The sequence below is a fragment of the Ascaphus truei genome, chromosome 3 (genome assembly GCF_040206685.1).
Source record: "Ascaphus truei isolate aAscTru1 chromosome 3, aAscTru1.hap1, whole genome shotgun sequence".
Classification (NCBI taxonomy): domain Eukaryota; kingdom Metazoa; phylum Chordata; class Amphibia; order Anura; family Ascaphidae; genus Ascaphus; species Ascaphus truei.
Window position 1 is genome coordinate 233,297,194 of NC_134485.1, and position 20,584 is coordinate 233,317,777.

The window sequence follows — 20,584 nt, forward strand, 5'->3', positions numbered from 1 at the left end:
CCTGCTGAAAGTGTGAATCCCCCAAATGATCTGCCCTTGTTTGCGCACAATAGCATCCTCTGATTTTCCATTGTGCAACAGCCATATATAATTACAAAAAAAATTAAGCAGAACAGAAGCAACAAATTATTAAATATGGAAATTGGCAGTTGCTTAAAAACTACACAAAACATCGGTAAATGATAGAGTATATACTATCTTTCACAAGATTGTGAAACAGTGTGTTATTGTTACTAAGCTAATTTCTGAGGGTGGTACTATAAAGGATTAAAAACAATGGATTGCTTTGAAATTGGGATGTTTGTGATCCACCCAGCAATAAATTAACAAATCAAGGAAGTCTGGTTTGGGAGCTGCAGTCTTGATAATTGGCAGAGTGAATTAATTACCACTATATTATTCAACACAAGTCTGTATAAATGTTAGAATTTATTTGTGGTTTACATATCTGTACTAATCCGCTTCCTGTTCTAGCTTCTAATGCTGTGTGAATAAAATCTCATTGTTTTCCACTTCACTGACTTTGCAGTTGCACATTTTACTATGTTAAGATAAACTAGACTATCAAACACCAGCGACGGATTAGAAAACCCACGCCCCAAGGCACTTCGCTGTATCGGCCGCCTCATTGCTGCTGCCCTCTATCTCCTTTGGAACCCTGGCGCCAAATGACGCCACGGACGTCATCAACGTGAAGCCACCGGGTGTCGCATTGACATGGTAACGAAACGTCGTGACGGCACATTGCCATGGCAACGAGACGTCGTGTGAAGTCACGTTGGGATATCCGCGGTGTGTCATTTGACGCTGAGGTGGCAAAGGAGAAACAGAGCAGCAGGACACATGTAAGTGCATTACCATGAGGTCCAGCAAATGCATGCAAATGCATATGGGGGCACAAATTTTTGCCGGCCCAACATTTTGTCGCCCTCAGGCCCGGACATAACGGGCTTAATGAGAAATCTGCCAGTGATCAACGCTATATATATATATATATATATATATATATATATATATATACAAAACAAACAAATTGGAGTAGCGCATTAGGAAGCTTGATAAGGATAAATCAGCTGTGTAAATCAGATAGAGTTAACAAGGCTATTGACCAAAGAATCCCCAAAAGGGCGAATTTGTGATAAAAACAACTGAAATCTATAGCAAAAATATGAAACATAAAAAATAAAATAAAAACCAGATGTCAGTTGAAATTTCAAAAAATGTACTTAGTCCACGGGAGTTTTGCTGCCCGTATATAAGGATCACCAAATCCCAAGGATATCTGCAGAAAACAAGAAGAAAAAACAGGCGCACTCCTAGTGTGATAAAGTATAAAACAGTATTTATGGGATTTTAAAATATAAAAAGCGCATTCACAAACAGAGTAAAAATAATAGCATTTATGAGATATACTCAATCGCCTTGAAGCTGTGAAGGGAATGTATCAGCCTGTCCCGTTGGTGCCACCTCTGGTGTATCCGTTGGTTCAGCAAGGTGCACTGGAGCCACCGCAGCCAGATGTAATAATCAGCAACACGGTCAGAAACTCCCTCCAGATACACCTCCCACAGCTCTCACTGCTCACCAGCAGGCAACTGCAAAACCGGAAGCGACAGCAGTCCCAAGCAAAATAGCAACAGCTCCAAGGTACTCTCTCCGTTCGTGCAGTAATGTCAGCCACAAACTCGCCTCTTTGGAAAACGCCCTACGCGTTTCGTCATTAAGGACTTCGTCAGGGGTCATATATATATATAATATATACTAGCTGAGAGACCCGGCGCTGCCCGGGACCATAACCTCCCGCTCCTTCCTCTCTTCACCCCCACCCCATGTCCCCACCCCCTTTTCCCTCATCTCTCTCCGCCTCCCCTCACCCATGCGCAGCTGTGGTCCTCCCCCCCCCCCTGCTCCGGTCACCCGCTCCCCCGCGCAGCACACAGTGCCACACACACCATGAGACACACACACACACAGTGTCACACACAGTGTCACACAGACACAGTGACACACACACAGTGACACAGTGTCACACACAGTGTCACACACACAGTGTCACACACACACACAGTGTCACACACACACACACACACACAGTGTCACACACACATATATGTCCTCGGGCCCCAACAACTGCAATGTGGCCCCGCCCCTTCCCCCCACCGGCGGACACCAGCCACCTCCGTCCAGTGTCCGAGCTCCCACCGGTCCAGAAGGCGCCTCTCTCCTGTCGGGTGGTCTGACCTGTCGGTCCCAGGTGTGGGGGCGGAGCATGCAGCGCAGGCCGCCGAGCGCACGGCAACCTGGAACGTGCGCAAGCCGGTGTCGGGAGAACGCCGCCGAGCGCACGGCAACCTGGAGCGGACGCGAGCCGGCGTAGGGAGGAGGCTGAAGTGCACCTAGGAGAGGGAGCAGCCGCAGGCTGGAGCCGCAGCGAGAGCGCAGCCGCCAGGCCGCTGGACGACGCGAGACTTGAGGCCGGCGCCGAGGAGCGGCTAGTGGTGTGACCGGGGGGAGGGGGATTGGTGGTGGGGGAGAGTTGAGGCCGGCACCGAGCGGCTAGTGGTGTGACCGGGGGGAGGGGGATTGGTGGTGGGGGAGAGTTGAGGCGCGGGTAGTGGTGTGACCGGGGGGAGGGGGGTTGGTGGTGGGGGAGAGGTGAGGCCGGCGCCGAGGAGCGGCTAGTGGTGTGACCGGGGGGAGGGGGATTGGTGGTGAGGGAGAGTTGAGGCCGGCACCGAGCGGCTAGTGGTGTGACCGGGGGAGGGGGGTTGGTGGTGGGGGAGAGGTGAGGAGCGGGTAGTGGTGTGACCGGGGGGAGGGGGGTTGGTGGTGGGGGAGAGGTGAGGCCGGCGCCGAGGAGCGGCTAGTGGTGTGACCGGGGGAGGGGGGTTGGTGGTGGGGGAGAGGTGAGGCCGGCGCCGAGGAGCGGCTAGTGGTGTGACCGGGGGAGGGGGGTTGGTGGTGGGGGAGAGGTGAGGCCTGCGGCAGAGGTGTATGGGTGTGGGGGGAGAGGTGAGGAGTGTGGGTTCTCCAAGTTGTTCTCGCAATGTGAGGGGTGGGGTGAGGGGGGCGGAGGGTGCGTCCGTGGCCAATGACACAGGGGGAACACAGGGCCAATCATACAGGGGGAAGACATATACACACAAACATTATTTCAGACTTATAGATATAGATATACAGTATGTATATATATATATATATTTATTTATTTTTCCCCAGAGGTGGCTGTAAAACCATTGCCAGCTGAAAAAAACTTAATTTGATGACAGAAAAGAATCACTGGACTCACCTAATTTATCCATTTTCCTTTCTGCTGTAAAACCACACACCCTATTTCAGCGGTGCGCAAACTGGGGGGCACAAGATTATGTAGGGGGGGGGGGCGTGGGCTGCTTGCAGGGAAACCTGGGGGTGGGCAGAGCTGTGCACGGGCGGCCAGAAGCTCCGTGCTGCTGCTGCTGCTTCTATGTCTGTCTTGCAGAGGGGGCGGGGCCAGAAGCTCCGTGCTGCTGCTGCTGCTTCTATGCGTCTGTGTCTTGCAGAGGGGGCGGGGCTTCTCTCTGCACACAGACAAGCCCTCCTTCTCGCACCAGTTTTCAGCAGCATGGGGGGGTTGGGAGATCGGAGCATGTCGCCCCCCCAGGTGAAAGTGTGTGTGTATATTGAGTTTGTGTGTGGGTGTGGGGATTGAGTTTGTGTGTGTGGGGATTGAGTTTGTGTGTGTGGGGATTGAATGTGTGTGTGGGGATTGAATGTGTGTGTGGGGATTGAATGTGTGTGTGGGGGGGATTGAGTGTGTGTGGGGGGGATTGAGTGTGTGTGTGGGGGGGGATTGAGTGTGTGTGGGGGGGGGGATTGAGTGTGTGTGGGGGGGGGATTGAGTGTGTGTGTGTGGGGGGGGATTGAGTGTGTGTGTGGGGGGGGATGAGTGTGTGTGGGGGGGATCGAGTGTGTGTGGGGGGGATTGTGTGTGGGGGGGATTGTGTGTGGGGGGATTGTGTGTGTGAGGGGGATTGTGTGTGTGTGGGGGGGATTGAGTGTGTGTGTGTGTGTGTGTGTGCAGGGGAGATTGTGTGTGTGTGGGGGGGGGATTGTGTGTGTGTGTGTGTGTGGGGGGGGGATTGAGTGTGTGTGTGTGTGGGGATTGAGTGTGTGTGTGGGGATTGAGTGTGTGTGTGTGGGGATTGAGTGTGTGTGTGTGGGGATTGAGTGTGTGTGTGTGTGGGGGGATTGAGTGTGTGTGTGTGTGGGGGGGGATTGAGTGTGTGTGTGTGTGGGGGGGGGGATTGATTGTGTGTGTGTGGGGATTGATTGTGTGTGTGGGGGTGGGGGATTGATTGTGTGTGTGTGGGGATTGATTGTGTGTGTGGGGGGGGATTGTGTGTGTGAGTTTGTGGGGATTGTGTGGGGATTGAGTGTGTGGGGATTGAGTGTGTGTGTGTGGGGGGGATTGAGTGTGTGTGTGGTGATTGATTGAGTGTATGTGGTGAGTATGTGTATGTGGTGATTGATTGATTGTGTTGTAATGCAGTGGTGCGCAAACTGGGGGGCAATGAGGCGCAAGATTATTTAGGGGGGCGCAGGCGGCGTGCGCCGAAAAATGGGTGCGAGGGCCGGCAGACGCTGTGCGCGGGAGGCCGCAAAAGCTGTGCGCGAGGGGCGGCCAAGATGATGTGCACAGGCGGGCAGCCGAAGATGTGTGCGGGTGGCTGAATGGCTTGGCGTCAAATGACGTCGCGGGTCATGTGACCCCATCGAGTCATTTGACGCGTGGTGCCATAGCGACGCCTGACGTCACATAACCCCACGGTGTCATTCGACGCCGCATTGCCATGGCGACACGTCGTCAAAGAACTGGCTGGTAGCAGGTAAGTGAGTTAGAGGCCTCACGCCTCCCCCGGCATTTAATTTAAATGCCGTGGGGCAGAGCGCGGGGCCTCGGTAACCACCCGCCCCCCCAAGTTTGCACACCGCTGTCCTAGGCACAGAGTTATGATAATACATGGCTACATAGTAGATGAGGTTGAAAAAAGACATACGTCCATCAAGTACAACCTATGCTAAATTTAGACGACAGATACTTTGTCTTATATTTGTACTTACAGTGTATTGATCCAGAGGAAGGCGAACAAAAAACCCAGTGAAATATCATCTAATGATATCTCATAAGGGGAAAAATAAATTCCTTCCTGACTCCAAATATATGATTACTCCCTGGATCAACATCCTTCCCATGTAGAGAAGGTGTACCTGTTCCGGTTTGGAAGGGGTGTTTCAGCGGGCACCACGAGGCAGAAAAAACGTAGCAACTGCTGGACTGTGCTGTAAAGTGTCCTTTATTAAAGCATGGTTAAAAAGAGGGGGGGAAAAAGGATGCCCCTGCACAGGTGCAGGGGCATCCTTTTTCCCCCCTCTTTTTAACCATGCTTTAATAAAGGACACTTTACAGCACAGTCCAGCAGTTGCTACGTTTTTTCTGCCTCGTGGTGCCCGCTGAAACACCCCTTCCAAACCGGAACAGGTACACCTTCTCTGCATCCCTTGTCAGCCATGGAGCACACAGAACCGGCGTTCACACCGCATGTGAGTAAACCTGCTGCTTAAATGAGAGCCACCCCAGGCATACAAGATTATTCAATTCAGGGAAATTGCAGAGGTCAAGGGGGGGTCCAAACACTCCCTACTTACAACTCTGCACACCTCTGTTATACCTTGTGCCATCTAGGGGTTTAATGCATATAGCCTCAAGCATGCAATACCACAACAAGTGATCCGGTTTAAAACGCAGTTAAAAACATTTACTTTACAATTACTGTGGGTCACATATGCTCTGTAGCACTGGTTAATTGGGGACACTTACCCCTTACAATTTTATCCTTCCCATGTATACTTATTTGGTATATCCCTCTATACATTTCACCTTTCTAAAAAGATGTCCAACTTTTTTGAACAAATTAATTGTATCTGCCATCACATTCTCCATGGGTAATAAATTCCACATTTTCACTACCCTTACTGTAAAGAACCCTTTCCTTTGTTGCTGGTGAAATCTCCTTTCCTCCAACCTTAAGGTTGCATTAGATGCAGTGGTAATACATTAAATTCACAGACATTTCATGTACAGTAGAGAAAATATATGATTATGGGCATATGTAAGTTACAGACAAGGCTAAAATTGTGTTAGAAGAGGTAGGCTAGGCCTGCAAAGTGTTGTTTTAGATGACTTTACCCAACCCAGTAACCAAGCAGCTGTCAGAGCAGCAAACGACTGACACCCTTTTGGGTAGCGCAGATGTAGGCTTAAGGGGTTTGAATTACTTCAGCTGGGCTTTGAAAACACACAGCAGCAAGCAATACCAGATATTAACCATTAGCAATGCTAGTTCTTTGCAGAGAGGAGCAGCTCTTAGGGAACCATTTCAGACTTCCGCCAGTATGTGAGATGTCTGGAGTCACTGAAAGGTGTTAAGGAGGGAAAAGCTTCAAGAAAAAGTATTTATCCCGAGTCCGAGGCGGTAAAACATTTTTGCCTCAGGTCTGCCTTGGAATTGGGCTGACCACCTTTAGCCTTTCCTGATAAGTTTAATGATTCTTTGCACAAACTATATTTGTCACCAGAAACAGAAAACTATTGGTGAGGTATTACCAAAAGTCTTGTACAGTACGTACAGTTGGCTGGCACACAAGCTCTTGCAACATATAAGGATACATCATGGCCTTTTGCTCACTTTCCAGGGGAGGTCGCAACAATGTCTTCTGAATGGAAGAGGAGCCCTATAAATGACCCTCCTCTCTTCCTTGTACCATTACTTTGTTTTTTTTCCATCTCTTACAATACCTACTACCTCATTTAAAACCGTATTGTCTTTCATTTCCCTGTGCTTTTAGTATTGCAGTCTTTAGTTTTTCCCACTGCTCTTGCTTGCACTCCACTCAAAACCACCACCCTGCCAAATAACCACATAAATGTTCCCATCTCTGAAATGTCAGCCCTCCTAAAATTTCAAAAGCTTAGCTTTTCCGTAGTCTACAGATGTGACCGCCGGTGACAGCAGCCACTCCCCCTTCTTAAATGCAGCTGCTTCTCCCGCTGGTGTGTTGTGTATGTCACATTGCAGGGCGCCAATAGTTGCAAGAAGGTTGCCTACATATTTATGTCTTTATACCACAATACTAATTGATGATCAATGGAACCCACAATTACATCTGATACATTGTACCCATTTTTTTTTATTAAAGTATTATGTCTAATATTACTTCCATTATAGTGGGCTCCCACCAATTGCTTGATAGATGTCCCCAGCAAGGAATCAATAATGTCTGTGCTTTTGACATGCAACAAAGACATCCCAATCCACATCTGGCAGATTGTTTCCCATAATGATTACTAGTCAAAAAAAAAACTCACCACAGTTTCTAGGGTTACCCAAAACCCAGTTCAATACATTTACATTGAATCCTTGCTTTGGTAGCACAACAAATTTAAAGAAGTAAGGAATGAGGGCTTCACGTTTGCAAAGGTACTTTTAATATGAAAAAAACAACCCTTGTGTACTGACATTTAGACACTGCAGGAGTTTTATTGACACCAGAAATCAGAAGGTGCCCAATAGTGAAAAAAGCAAAAATGACAGAACTTTCTGCTTCTTCAAAACCTACAGTATATATTAACATATTAATTACACCATGGTATGTACATGTCCACACTTTTTATTCCTTAGTGTCACTGAAGCAAAAAAGAAAAGACAAAACACCATATGACTGTTGAATGCTTTTGTTTAAAAAAAAGCAATACATTGTTTAATATATTCAGCGGTTCCTTACATTTATGGCACCAGCTATTTTCTAAGCTGCCGATTGCTCTGTTCTCACATGATCGATCAGTGAAGATCCTGCTTCCCAGGAATACCCAATATTGCTGCCTATTTCAAGAGAGGAAGTGCTGTGGCTTCCTATATGGTTGCTATAGCAACTCAAGAACGCTTAATACGTTAGAAAGGTCAGTGAACAAAATGCATGAACTATTCTCTAACTGCACAACTGATCTCAAAAAAAATGGATTTATAATGAAAAATACATATGTTCTCCAAAAGCTTCTATTGTTTTTCTTGATGGGTTTTCATAAACTATGCCACTGTTTTAAAGGAAGCTTTCAAAGGTCATTTGGTAGATGTTTTAAGAATATAATCCCAACTATGCAAAAGTTGTAAACCAAAAAAAAATGAACTAGAACTTACCCCGTCTCATATAATTCAACTGAAGGTGCAATGATCCTGCATCTATACTGCAAGATGCATATAACTATAAAAAAAAACAAACTGGATCAGCACTCAAAAAGTAAAATCAAAGAAAATGAAGGACTTACGTTTTGCTTTTGGTCTCACCAAACATCTTCTTTAATGTATAAAAAAAAACAGCAACACAGAAAAAATATCAGCATACACAGGGAGAGGAAAAGTTAGCAGACACACACTGCTATATGTGCACAACAGAGCAACGTTTCAAGGCCTCCTGGCCCCTTCGTCAGGCCTTGAAATGTTGCTCTATTGTGTGTCTGCTACCTTTTCCTCTCCCTGCGTGTGCTGATGTTTTCTGTATTGCTGTTATACCAAGAAACTTGGTGAGACCAAAAGCAAAACGCAAGTCCTTTATTTTCTTTGAATTACTTTTTGAGTGCTGATCCAGTTTGATTTTTGTTTAGATGTAAACCAATCCATACAATTGATTTCATGTTGCAGGTCACAAAAAAATTGAAAATGTACACAATCTCACGCGAATAATCTAATGTTGACACATGCAAAGTTACAACACCACTAACATATGAAAGCCTTTCAATTATGTATTTAATTTGTCTGTTAAATGATAAATACGAACACAAAATATTACACGCATTAAAATTCACAACCTAAAAATTGAACTGGGTTCAAGTATGAAAACAACTGATTTAAATATTGAAGTTTCTAACAAAAAAAAATGATGTAGTGCAGTATAGTGTCCTAGAAGCCCGATGTTCTGAAGGTATTTTATATAGTGATTGTTTTACATCAGATATTACAACTGCAAAATATTTTTAACATTGTGCTTGAAAGAAACATTGTAGTCCCCTATAAAGGCATATTCTTGATGCATATCATCACACTTCCAAAAATGCACCAATTTAAGAGATGTGATAGGAATCGATGACTAAAACAAATGAAAGTATTTGTCAATGATTGGTGTTCACACCAGATGAACGGGAGTTGCTCTTTGTTAAGCCCAAATGGAAGAGAATGGAGTTCAAATTGATAACAAGAAAGGCGTGATCTGGGTTGGCTTTCCTCTGCATTTCTTGAATGACGAGGGGAATGGTAAAAAGCTCAAACAACTTCTTATTGCTCCTGAAAAAGATAGCAGCATGGCAATTACTAAAACAAAAAGAAAAGATGCATGAGAAAAGTAATACAACACAATACCGCAGGTCAAAATGTGCTTTAAAATGGTAAACTGTGAAGTCAAAGTCCAAACACTTACAAGGTAAAAAGCAAAATACAAGGTCTTCTGTCAGGTCTATTATGTATGTATCGGGGTGTTTAATGCAGCTTTCTTCAAAAAGTCTTTCCACATTTCTTGCAGTAAACAAAATATTCCTAGAAAACAGAAGCGCAAAAACAAAACACCTCCAACTGTGTAACACCGTTATTTCTTTTGAAAGTTAAAAACAAAATCAATTTATGTACTCGCAAACGTTGATGTGTTTCCAGCTCATCAGTGCTGCTCTTCTGTAGGTCTTTAATGTCCTAAGTTGACCAAGAATAGCACTCCGACACTGCAGCGGTTGAGGACCGGGGAACCACTGGGATTCAGCACGACGCAAAGAGGAGAAGAAGTGACTGCCATCATTGATCAACTTGATGAGCTGGAAATAAACTGATGTTGGTGAATGTATACATTTATTTTGTTTTTAACTTTCAATAAAATTAAAGCTTGTATACCTTTGGAGAGGGTTGGTTTTTATGCATCTGTTATCTAAGAAGAATGGTAATATCTGCACGTGAAACTTTTGGAAACTGTCCGATATGGATGTTTAGTAAAAACCAATGCAATAACCCTCCGGCAGTGTAGACATGTTGCGCTAAACGCTCTCCCTCCTCCCCCTCTGGCAGTGTGGACATGGTGCGCTAAACGCTCCCCCCCCCCTCTGGCAGTGTGGACATGGTGCACTGAACACTCTCTCTCCCCCCCCCCCCTCTGGCTGTGTGGACATGGTGCACTGAACACTCTCTCTCTCCCCCCCCCCCCCCCTGGCAGTGTGGACATGGTGCGCTAAACGCTCCCCCCCTCTGGCAGTGTGGACATGGTGCGCTGAACACTCTCTCCCCCCCCCCCCTACCTCCGGAGGTGCTGCTGCAGGGACACAGCGCCCAGATCGGAACCCCCCTCCCCGTCCAAAGAGGAGAAAATCTCGGGGAGCCATGGCACCGACATTTGGGTGTGTGTGTGTGTGTGTGTGTGTGTGTATGTGTGTGTGTATGTATGTATGTAATGTGTGTGTGTCTTTCTCGGTGACTGGTGGGAGCTGGCAACACTGACCTCACTGATGGCCTCTTCTGCCAGCAGTGACATCACTTCCTGCACTGTACTGCTGTCACCATCAAGGCAATTTACATGTGGAAATTACACAGGGAAATTTTCATGTGGTAGGCGCCGGAAAAGAAGTTTCATTTCAAAAACCATTACACGTTGGACAAGGATTTAGAAAAAGTGCAAGGAAGACAAAAAATAAACTGTAATTAGAAGGTGATTAAATAATGTTTAAAGATGAGATTTACTTTATTTTGGAGAGTTTTTGGAGTATGATGCTGAGTTTTTCCAGTATCTGCACATCAACTTTAACATCTCGCAGCAATGCAGCACAAGTCCTAAAAAATGACTCGTTACTGCAAGAATCCAGGAAAGGCTGCAAAAACCCTGCAATGTAAAAAAGACAACACATTCATTAACATTATCATCATCATCATCATCATCATTATTAATTCCACAGTCTGTAACATGACATCTACATAACATCTTTCTGATCCTGTGTGTAGTTGTCTAAATGTACCACCTGGAAAACAAAACTGCTATGCTCTTACAATGCAGTTCCTCAGTCTCTTGGTAATGTACTATAAACTCAATGCATTCCATTTCCTGCTACTATCTCTGGAAGTCTCCCAACCTAAACTCCTTGAAGTGTTATTATTTTCTCTACTGTTCTACACACATTTGTTATGTTTGGTGGGCTAGTCCATTAATTATAGTGACACAATCTACAGGCTACCACTGCCTCTGAATTTTGTGAACAGTTTGAATCTCAATGCTAGCTCTGTGAATTTATACCCACCAAACCTTAGATTGTTAGCACTACCGGACAGAGTGGTTTATTTAGAAACACAAGACACAATGTAACTCAATTTCAGGGTAAGGAATGGCAGGGAAACAAGGGAAGGTACAGAAAGCAAAAATTCAGAAGGGAAAGGTTAGGTGGAAGAAAGAAAGAGTTACATATACAATACAGCAATCAGAGAGAAACAAATTTAACAGAATGTGACGCAAAATGGGAGAATAAAGCAGGAAGATAACACTTGATAAAAACTTTATTATTTCAAAGAACCCCAAAATCTTACTGCTTGACCCGGTGTTCTAAAATGAAAAAAATATGTACTTATTTTAAAATAGTAAATGTGGCCTAAATCAAAAAATGAGGGTCAAAATTTGAAAGAAGATCCACATTGGTTAATTAGGGCCTCCAAACCTTTGAGAACTTACATTGGGTATTAATAAAAATTACTGAGTTTCTCAAGCTGCAGGAATGTTTGCGTTGTTTTTTAATGCAATACATTTTTCAGAGGAGGTTTTAGCCCATGCTGTGGCTACACAACTTTTGTTGACTGCAATTATATGTAGGAGAATCGTGGCATCTTTTTCTGTGTAAATCAGGGACAGGTGTATTTTAAAATAAAGATCTATGGGTCCCAAGCGAAGGGAGACATCAAAAATCCTCTCCGCACAATTTTGAATTTTACACCACATTGGAATTATTTGGGGGAAAAACCACCAGATGTTCTAAAGTACCTTTTTGGTTACACCTACAGGAGAGAGGGAGAGAGGGAATCACTTCAAATAAAAGATACTGTGTAAATTGCAGGTAGATGTTTCATGCAGATATAATAGTATTTAAGATGTAAAGATTCAACTAATTTCTCCAAGGTAGCACAAAGTTGATTAAGTCGGCTCAAAAACTGCAGAACAAACGAAAAGTATGTAAAGACTGTTTCTGCCATTAAAAAAAAAGCCGGACCTGGTCACTTGAAATTAGGAAAATCCAATACGTTAAAAATATATACTATCCACAGCTGGTAAGTATTGAAAAATCTCATGCATAAACATTAATAGCACAGGCATCAAAATAGTTGAAAGATGACAGCAATTTCAACAGAATAGTTATTCATAACGAATTTTATACATATATAGGAACTAATATATGCTTTGAAGTGCAAAGATTCAAAGATTGTTTCCTGCTTTTTGACTAAACCACATTCCTTTGTTCAATTGCTCACGGAAAAAAAAAAGCTTCACAGCTACAGTACAATTACGATTTTATTAAGTTTTTATCTTGCACTCCAAACACAAAAAAAAGTCATAAAGGGCATTATTACTGTACTTATTGCAGGAACGTCAAAGGACATTGCTAAATAAAGCACTTCAGTTCAGTTTCCAGAAAAATAAAAATGTATACTGGGTATGAATGTTGATTTGAAATGCTGGCCTTTCAGGGCCTGAGCAAAGGACCAGGGGCCCCTGAAACGCCAGCGTTGCTATGCCATTTGGTTGACCAGGGAGGCAGCCAGGGATCCCCCCTCCCCTCTTTAACCAGTACCCACATAAACACATACAAATAACGTCAGACTCTGTCTGGAGGTATAAAAAAGGCTATGGCTTTGCTTATTATATAATAGCATAACTGCTAGTCCCTGCCAGAATGCTCGCTTAATTGCTTAAGTGAAGGGTCTGACAGGCTTTGACCCGCTGGCCCCTTAAACCGTAGCCGTGCCACATGAGCCGGCCATTGTTGCGGGTGGGTTCCCGGAAGTTAAGTCCAGCTAACCCGGCCCACTCACCTCCAGCCCCAGGCTTCATCAGCCCCGAGCACCGTCTGGCAGGGACAAGCACTTACCCCTCAACTGCTGCCACAAACAGGTCTATTTAACTCCCCTTAAACTAAGCCCGTACCGCCAGACTCGCGATAACCACCTCCACACCCATCTGCAACTCATTGTTAAACATATCGGAACCAATTTCTGACAAGTGTACGCCGTCCAACCTAAACAAGCCGTTTATCCTGTAACTGAAGTCATGTCATACCACCAAATACTTGCGGACTTCTGCGGTGATCCGAATGAAATGGGTACGGCGTTTTGCCCCAGCTGTGGCAGCAGAGAGGCTCCTACTGAACACCCTTCCCACCGGCATGATTCGCACTGCGAAGAATAGGTGGCCGAGCAGTGATTGAAAATGCCGCAGTGAGGTCTTTCTTGGGGCTATGAATTCCCTGAGCACCGTGACCAAAGCGAACAACTTCTCAAGCGGTAGCCTGTACTCCATCCTCAATGAGTCAATATTCAATGCCTAAAAAACTAAGGATGATCGTTGGCCAACGGGACGCCAAACTCACGTGCTATGGATGAAAATTTGAACAACCACCTTGCATATAAATCTTAACCCTCGGGGCCAACGAACAGGAAGTCGTCTAAGTAGTGGATGATCACCGCCACCTGCGGGGGGATGCCATTTTTGTATTATTGAATTTAGATTAATCACTTTTGCATACATTTACGTGTTGGTTTTAGTTTGAGTGCCAGTCCAACACACTTCTTGTAGATTTATATTAGGTAGTAATACCAAAGTGAAAATATAGTGACAATGAATCTACACCCCCAAAAAGCAAACATTAGTACTACAAAGAAACCTCAACCACTGTCGTCCATTCACGAAGTATAGAAAGTTTTTCAGACGGCCTGGCGAAAGTAACCCATTGTCATTAGCACTTCTCTTATGAGTCTGCCTATGGTGCCACTTTCAATGGGCCTTATTTAATACTGTTCGCTGCCATTACATTCAATAACAGTTTCCAGACAATTCCAGTATGATCAGCATCTTCAGTCCTAAATGAGATAAAATGTGTTATAGCTACCGATGAAGCAGTCGTTATTGCGCCGCACTGGCGCGTTGTAGCGGGGGACATTGCATTGTAGCGGGTTATTGCATCCGCTAGCGCGTGCCAGCAGGTGCAATCTGTACTCAATTCCTGTATACACTTCCTATTATGAGCTATTAGGGAGAGATTAGGGAGTGAATCTGGCCTTCACAAACTAAAGCTCCACCTGCCCCCCAATGTATATGCTTAAGTAACTTGTAAAGTAAAGACAATGCCCCTCAAGTTATTCTGACCGTGGGAGTTTGAGATCCCAGTGACCTTGCACCAAATTCAGTTCTGCCCAGTCACCAATGGGAGCGCAGCAGAAAGTACAACAAAACAAGGAGCGCAGGAGGATGCGAAAAGTAATTACTGCGAGCAAAGTAAAATATTTTTTCATTTATATGGACACACTAGTGTGCTCGGTTATTGGTTCGAAAAATTGATAGCAGTGCGAGGAGAACATGATGGCACCACCGTGCTTCCTGCAAGACTAAAATGGATTCATTTTTCAGCTCTTCGTGCCAATCACTGCAGGAGGAAATACCAACACTATTAAGTACAGTTTTAAGCGATACAAAAAATTGAGCATTACAGCTACACAGTAAAAAGCCTCAGTCCTTTCCCAATAAAATGTTTTAACACATTATTGCAATAATAATTTAGTACACTGAAACAGCTCCCACAAGTAAATAATTACACTTTGCTTTTGTCTTTTTAAAGGCACCCAAAAGGAGACTAGCAATGCACACCTTGTTTCACAATAAACACATCATTCATGCTGTGCATTAATGTGGACCCTTACATTAAAAACACAATACCAAGTACTGTACAATTGAATATCATTTGTGACAAAATGAGTACCCCTGGATTTTGTCATTAAGCTTTAATAAGCCAGACAATCTCATCACAACTGCAGAAGGGGATATGTGTATATCCTATTTTAGCAGTGGTAGCGGAAACATAGCAGAGGGTTCATTCATTTTACCCCTTTCTTCGTACAAAAGGAAGTAGATAAATAGCCAAAGTTTCTCTCTTAACTTTGTTTCCTGAAAGGTATTACATGTTGCCACATTTTCCTTTTAAAACACAATATGTTTTAGGCCTCGGCCATGCTTACTGCTTGCTGGCGGAGGCGCGCTCCCGCTCAGCACTGAGCCCCTACAGCCGCAATTAAAGCGGCTTTAGTAGGGGCTCGCCTATGCATTTCCCTGCTTGCCGGCGCACAGGGCCGGTCACGTGAGCGGTTCGCCCAATGAGGGCGAACCAGCTCCGTGACGCCACTGGCCCGCACCCAGGCCGCTCCCTGACGGCGCGCAGGGAAAGCACCCGCAGGGCCAGGGAAAGCACCCGCTTTCCCTGAGCCTCAGCGCGCCTCAGCACGCCAGCGGGGAGCCTGGCCGAGGCCTTGAAGGTTTGTCCATTATAATAGCACTGATATAGGTATATCACCAAACACGAAATAAGTGTGCATTTTAAATGTGACAATCATATTGTGGTTTAGGTGTCATCAACATTCAGTTCAATCGTGTGTATTAGGACAATGTCTGCTGAACCCATTAAAATTACTTCAATTCAATTTTGTAAGGTCAATGCGAGATTGCATTGCAAAAGAGAAGAGGGGTACACAAAACCAGCCTCCTTTTATAGCCCAGATTAGAATTGTGCTGTGACTATGATGATGTGATCACTAAATAAGCCCTTTGGGAATCACATTCACTTGGTTTCCATATGTTTCTTTTATATACACAATGTTGTATAGTTTCCATTGGCATCAGATCACAGACATGACAGTAATAATACAGTGCTAAAAAAAATAAGGTTTTCCACCAAAAACTAATGATCTGCAACTACAAAAAAGTCACGGCGAGTTCAGTTTTCCTACAAGCTTTAGCACAACCATTAATCTTCAACTGGCGAAAGCTATTTATTTAATATGAAAAGGGGGGAGAAGGGGAGGAGAAGGAGAGCTGTCACAATGCAGACTCATAACCCTTAAGCTGACTGTTCTTGTAACACCAACACCACAGGGTTAATTAACCCATTAAAAGTAGATTTTTGGCAACATTTGAGCGCAGCATTGGATCTCGGTATCCACATTTTGTCTGGGTGAGCCATAAAATTATAAAATAAAAGTAATTGTCTTATTTCACAAAATAGATCTCTTCTTTACATTCCTTATTGGTTAGTTTGTGGTTTAATAGAAGAGAAGGGAGGTGGGTCCCAAGTGACGCAACACAAATTTTGTTGCACAACTATTTCTTTAAGTAACTGAATATTAAGGAATGTTTTTTCACATGAGATAAAGAGGGACCCGGGAAATTTAAATACACCATAAAAACGTTCACCAACATTGCTGTTGCCAAATATCAAAAGGTGAAAGTTGAGGTTGGGTGTAAATAGTGATCCAAAGACAGTGTTTATTATAATCATGCCTTAACAGGGGGGCTCAACTCCAGTCTTCCAGATACCCAAACAGGTCAGGTTTTAAGGAGATCCCAGTTTCAGTACTGGTGGCTCAATCAGTATTCGATTGAGCCACCTGTGCTGGAGCTGGGATATCCTTAAAACCTGACCTGTTCGTGAGTCTTGAGGACTGGAGTTGAGCCCCCCTGTCTTATCTTACACTACATGTGCAAGAACAATACATTCTGGCAGGTGCGGTTTTCACCATTTTTAAAACTGTAAAATCCAGATAGTAGTGAGTGCTAGGAAGAGTGTGTGTGTGTGTGTGTGTGTGTGTGTGTGTGTGTGTGTGTGTGTGTGTGTGTGTGTGTGTGTGTGTATATATATATATATATATATATATATATATAATCAAAAAATAAATAGATGATACCGTTCTGTGGCTAACAAAATGCTTTTATTTGTGCGAGCGTTCGAGATACACTGATCTCTTCTTCCGGCGATGTTACAATGAATGGAGCAAGCAAAAGTTATACTATAAACAGTGTCTATTGGAATGTTATCTGTGCTGGTCCTTCCCCCGGTGTGGATGTGTTTTATGGCTGGAGGTGTCAAAAGGTTCCTGAAAGCAAGTGATGAAAGAGTCTGTATGTGTATCAGTGTGAATAAACATGAATGGAGAGCCCACAGTATATACAGTGCTTTACACACACCTTTTGTAAAGCACTGTACAGTATATACTGTGGGCTCTCCATTCATGTTAATTCACACTGATACACATACAGACTCTTTCATCACTTGCTTTCAGGAACCTTTTGACGCCTCCAGCCATAAAACACATCCACACCGGGGGAAGGACCAGCACAGATAACATTCCAATAGAAGAGATCAGTGTATCTCGAAAGCTCGCACAAATAAAAGCATTTCGTTAGCCACAGAACGGTATCATCTATTTATTTTTTGATTATTGAAGCTCGGCTAACACGGTACTGATACCTCTACATGTATATGTGTGTATATATATATATATATATATATATATATATTTATTTATATTAATTTATGCAACTGTTCGGGACACTTAGCAGTGGCCTAAACAGAGATTGAAATTTTATGAGTCATTACTGACACTAGTGAACTCTCTTCCCATGAGCGCTAAAGGCCATGTCTGTACATACTGTGCTATATGTATGCACACACAGCTGTCTCTCACACATACTAATACTCCTTGTTTTTCCATCCCTATACACCAATAGGGACCACTTAGTATCCACACACACTTATAGTTGTGCTACAAACTCTCACATTTCCACACCCACCCACACCATTTATATCCACTCCCACTCCACACACACCTTGTGTAAAGCACTGTATATACTATGGGCTCTCCATTAATTTTTATTCACACTGATACACATACACACTCTTTCTTCACTTGCTTTCAGTAACCTTTTGACACCTCTAGCCATAAAACACATCCACACCGGGGGAAGGAACAGCACAGATAACATTCCAAGAGACACTGTTTTTAAGTATACCTTTTGCTTCATTCATTGTAACATCGCCGGAAGAAGAGATCAGTGTATCTCGAAAGCTCGCACAAATAAAAGCATTTCGTTAGCCACAGAACGGTATCATCTATTTATTTTTTGATTATTGAAGCTCGGCTAAGACGGTACTGATACCTCTACATACATACATACATATACAAATACATACATATATATATATACATACATATATATACACACACACATACATATATACATACATACACAGGTGAAAGGTGTGTCAGCTAGTTAGCCGTGTGTATTAACCCTTGTCACATATATAAGTCACTTGCTCACAGGTGTGCCGTACATAACAGATTTAAAGACAAAAACATGGCAAAATGACTAATCTCTTATGCTTCAGAGGACCTGGAGTTCCTTGAAAAAGTTATATTAATGATCCTGGCTTCACCGGTGAACTCTTCCAGATTTGAAATAACTTGGGTTGCCACTGCCAGAAGTATGAACACATCTTAATGTGAATAGCCTATAGAGAATGAAGTAGTTTTATAATATATAAAGGTGACACTGATTTTTGTACAGTATTTATCAAGTCATTTTAAATTGCTTTTTATTGAAGCTTTCCCTTTTACTTATTCCCATTTTTTTCTGTACCCCCACCTGTATACATTTAAAATTGCAAGAAAATGCAAGTACTAAAAACAAAATTAATATTTTACGTTTGTAGCTCAGCTCACGCATTGCTAGAAAGGCCAGCAATGCAAATCTTTGAAGACGCTACAAATACGAAATGAAAAGCGATTGTAAACTCTTCTTAACCATAGTTACAGATTGGCTCTACATAAATTTGAAGGAATCTAGTGAGTCGTTATTGAATAGACCAGGAGTGCTAAACTCCAATTCTCAACCCCCCCTCCCCCCCCCGCCGCCCAACAGGTAAGGTTTTTAGGATATCCCAGCTTAAACACAGTTGTCTCAGAGGTTCAGCCTTCGACAGCCACTGATTGAGCCACATGTGCTCAAGTTGGGATATCCTGTAAGCCTGACCTGTTGAAGGGGGGGAGGGGGGGGCTTAAGGAGTTGCGCACCCCTGGAATAGACAATAATAGCACTTATTTACCATACATGCCCTTTAGAAATGACTAAAGGCCATTGCACTTTAGCGAATAACCACTGCAGGTTCCACTTTCTGCACGGAGAGCTTTGTTGAATCTTGGCATTAATAGTACTACATTACTGAACTTGGAGAGCAATAAATAGAAATAGATGTTACTTGAAATCGCTGAAGGTCTTAACAAGTGAATGTGACCGATGATCTAAAACGTTAGAACTCACAAAACATGAAAGGAGAGAGGAATCCAACGTTGGAACAAAATGCGAGCTAGACATAGAGGTGCCTTCATCAGTGCTATAACGCTCAATTTGAAGTCTAGAAATTTGTATAAATTGAAGATTATAAAATGACTATTTATAAAAGTGTTCTTTATCACTTTCATCCAAGAAGAAACATATTTTGGACCAGAATGATAAGGGGATAAAGAAACTTCTGAAACAGTCAGGCTTTATTGTTTATCCAACATAATCTTTCACTTCAAATAATCCCACAATCTTTGTAAAGTTGTCAATAAAATGTACTGCTGTGTCATACAGACAGTCTAGTAAAGTAAATTGGGAGGTTTTCAAAGGTGATCGGGATATATTTTTGTCTATAGGAAGAGCAATTATTTTGCCCGCTTAATAATGTAGATAAGTCGCCCACGCTATACCGAAATATTTACAGGGCACTGTAGAAACAGTGCAAATGTTTTTTTGGGGAAAAGGAATGCAAAAGCTCATTTTTTTATTTTAGAATGCTTCATATTGGGGTTATAGCTTTTTTTTCTCCACTTTGTACCTGGTCAATACAAAGATTAATCACTGTTTCATAATCGGAAAGAACATTATAAACATCTCATCACCCTTTTCCAGCAGACAAAACCTTCTCACATTTAATAAAACATCTGTCCAGTCTTGGAAATACTAAGGGGCCTATTTTAGTAGCTCCAATAGCCCACTTATCAAGGCTTTTGAGAAGTAATTTGCTAAAAAAATAAAACAGCTACAGCTATTCAGAAAGCCATTTTTGGCTCTCGCCCAAACGTCGCGAGATGTGCAGTGATAAGCCCCTAATTGACAGTTTTGGAAAATCATGCAATTCTAGTAACCTCGATTATGTTTTCAAGGCTTTAGGATGGCGATTTTATCCCAAATTTATCTCGACAGAAAAAGTTGGTGTGAAGCTAGTGAGAAGGCTGCGAGAGAGGGACTTAGAAAAAAAAAAAAATGCATTTTTCCTGCATGGGATTGATACCGGGAGTCTATGGAGCTGATATACATTAATATCAGCACTGGAGACCCACGGCATCAATCCCATGCAATAAAAATGCATTTACAGGCAACTTCATTACCTTAGCGG

General features: G+C 43.3%; 1 protein-coding gene across 14 annotated transcripts in view; it reads right to left on the reverse strand.

The window, feature by feature from the left end:
* Positions 1-7,762: 7,762 nt before the first annotated feature.
* Positions 7,763-20,584, reverse strand: part of CCDC138 (coiled-coil domain containing 138) — a 41,519-nt gene continuing 28,697 nt past the window's right edge. For 9 of the 14 annotated variants that reach the window (XM_075590328.1, XM_075590326.1, XM_075590321.1 and 6 more), the window contains 2 exons: positions 10,809-10,947; positions 7,763-9,404 (listed from right to left, as the gene is read on the reverse strand). In XM_075590328.1, coding sequence (XP_075446443.1) covers positions 9,206-9,404; positions 10,809-10,947 — 338 coding nt within the window. In that variant the 3' untranslated portion in view covers positions 7,763-9,205. The other 5 variants (XM_075590327.1, XM_075590318.1, XR_012799868.1 and 2 more) reach the window with 4 other exon arrangements.